The sequence below is a fragment of the Dermacentor silvarum genome, chromosome 3 (genome assembly GCF_013339745.2).
Source record: "Dermacentor silvarum isolate Dsil-2018 chromosome 3, BIME_Dsil_1.4, whole genome shotgun sequence".
Lineage (NCBI taxonomy): Eukaryota > Metazoa > Arthropoda > Arachnida > Ixodida > Ixodidae > Dermacentor > Dermacentor silvarum.
Genome location: NC_051156.1, coordinates 1,283,179 through 1,285,200, shown reverse-complemented (window position 1 = coordinate 1,285,200; position 2,022 = coordinate 1,283,179). Strand labels below are relative to the sequence as shown.

General features: G+C 53.9%; 1 protein-coding gene across 1 annotated transcript; it reads right to left on the bottom strand.

Annotated features, from left to right (window-relative positions):
• Window positions 1–512: 512 nt before the first annotated feature.
• On the bottom strand, window positions 513–1,706 carry LOC125943981 (uncharacterized). The gene has a single exon (XM_049663613.1). It carries the CDS (start codon window positions 1,704–1,706, stop codon window positions 513–515), a length of 1,194 nt encoding a protein of 397 aa, XP_049519570.1.
• Between the last annotated feature and the right edge of the window lie 316 nt (window positions 1,707–2,022).

Genomic DNA, 2,022 nt, shown 5'->3' with positions numbered 1-2,022 from the left:
TCTTGAAAAAAGCTAAGCCGGTCATTTACTTTTGTTGGTGCGTACACACATATTATTCGGAATTCCTTGTTGCAATATACGAAATCACAAAACACGAATCGTCCACTCTGACAACTTATCACTGTTTCTTCCACTATACCCAAACCTTTCTTAATAAACATACAGCATCCGGCCGCTGTGCCAACAGCATGGCTAACGCATACAGTATAGCGGTCACTAAACTGTACAACCATACCGTCAGTCTGACTCTCACTCTCTATTTTAGTCTCCTGAATCGCCAAGATATCTAAATCTTCCTCTAACATTACGCGTCGGAGCTGACGCTGTCTGCGTCTCGCCCTGAGACCTCTAACGTTGAGCGTTCCCACGCGCAATGGAGCTAGCGACATAGCCATTTCAAATAGCAAGAGTAAAACAACGGCAAGGCGTCCAGCAATTAGCAACTTTCACAAACTGAGCGTCCCTGTCGGCATGACAGCTTTAACGGGCACCCGCGACGCCAGTCGCGTTGGTCACTGCGTCGCCTCCCCTTCTCGGGTGAGCGACGCTGACCTTTTCGCTGGGGCGTACTTTCCTTTCTTGGCCCGGGTCGACCGGACCTCCATCCACTGCGGCTCCAGGCGTTGAACACCTTCCCCCTGCGTCTCCTCATGTGGAGCATCACGTCGATGCCGTTTGGAAGGCGTAGCAGGCTCCTCAGTGGCCGTCTCATCAGGCGTCTCATATGGTGTATCTGGCTCCGCGACCATCGCCACGTTCAACTCGTCACGCCCATGATCCGCGTCTTCGGGTGCAGGAGGTGTCCTCACTTCTTCCTGCATTCTTCTTTGCCTCTGCTTTCTTCCTGCAGTGTCGTCCTGTGTCGACGCGGATGGCGTTGCCACCTTTTCCGCGTCACTAGCCACCTGTTCAGCCTGCGTTTCTAAGGACGCTGTCAGCTTCTCCGTTACCTCTTCCTCCATCAATTCGAGACCCTCGTCTTCAGGTTGCTTGCTGCCAGTAACTCTTGCATATGTACGCACACAGTCTTGTGCTTCATGGCCGAATTCCCGGCACTGAGCACATCTTGGCACTCTGCAGTCTCGCCTAATGTGTCCTTTGCGTCGACAACGAAGGTAAATTGGAGCTCTGCCGGGAACGACGACGAGCACTGAACCACCAAAGATCTTGAACAAATGGGGCAAAGCGTCCGGTGTTAAATCCTCTCGGAGCGTCATCCGCACAATACGCGTAGTGGACTCGGCTTGTTCAAAACCTCTCACCTTCCAATCCTCTTGTCGTACTTCTTTCACTTCGCCATAGTGGTCGAAAGTCCTCTTCAGTGCTTCCCCGGTAATGTGCAATGGCACCCAGTGCACTTTGAGTGTGATGTCTTGCTGTACAGGGTCAATGACGGCGCAAAAACGCCCTTTGACCTCCAAGCCACCCGCGTTAACCAGCACTCCCTTTGCCTCTGGCGTTCTTAGCTTGATCAGCCACACATGCGTCATTTGGAAGGGCCCTATACCAGTCACGTCTTTCAGTACACCCAGCTCTTGCAGTGGGTCACGGAAGTCTTCGAGGCGGTATGGTCTCCCGCTCACGTCACAGTGTAAAAACAAACACTCCTTCATAGTTCCTCCTGATGGCAAAGTCGGTGGGGCGACAGAAGACCTATTACCACGGCCAGACGCGGCCGCTGAACCTGCTCTTGCAGAGCTCGACATCTTGCGTCCGAACGCGTCCGTGTCCAGAGGCAGACTGACTCAGCCATACAGCCACGCTTGCAAGACCTGCAAGCATGCGAACCATATTGTTACGGGGATAACGTTTATTTAGGGAGTGAGTATGGCTGTATACAAGGTTTGGACAAGCAGCAGCGACGGATGCAAGGCTGTCGCGCGCCTCTGGGCACTTCGTCGCCGTCGTCTTCGTCCGACCGACAGTAGCAGCCCCTTCACTGTCTTGTGACACTACCCCCCCCCCCTGGGCGAGAGCGCCGACCCGGTGCTTGCTACGACGGACCAGAGGGTCCAGTTACGT

What these genes read in the sequence shown, in the direction of transcription:
- LOC125943981 (XM_049663613.1), bottom strand. Translation starts at nt 1,706, where the DNA reads ATGTCGAGCTCTGCAAGAGCAGGTTCAGCGGCCGCGTCTGGCCGTGGT.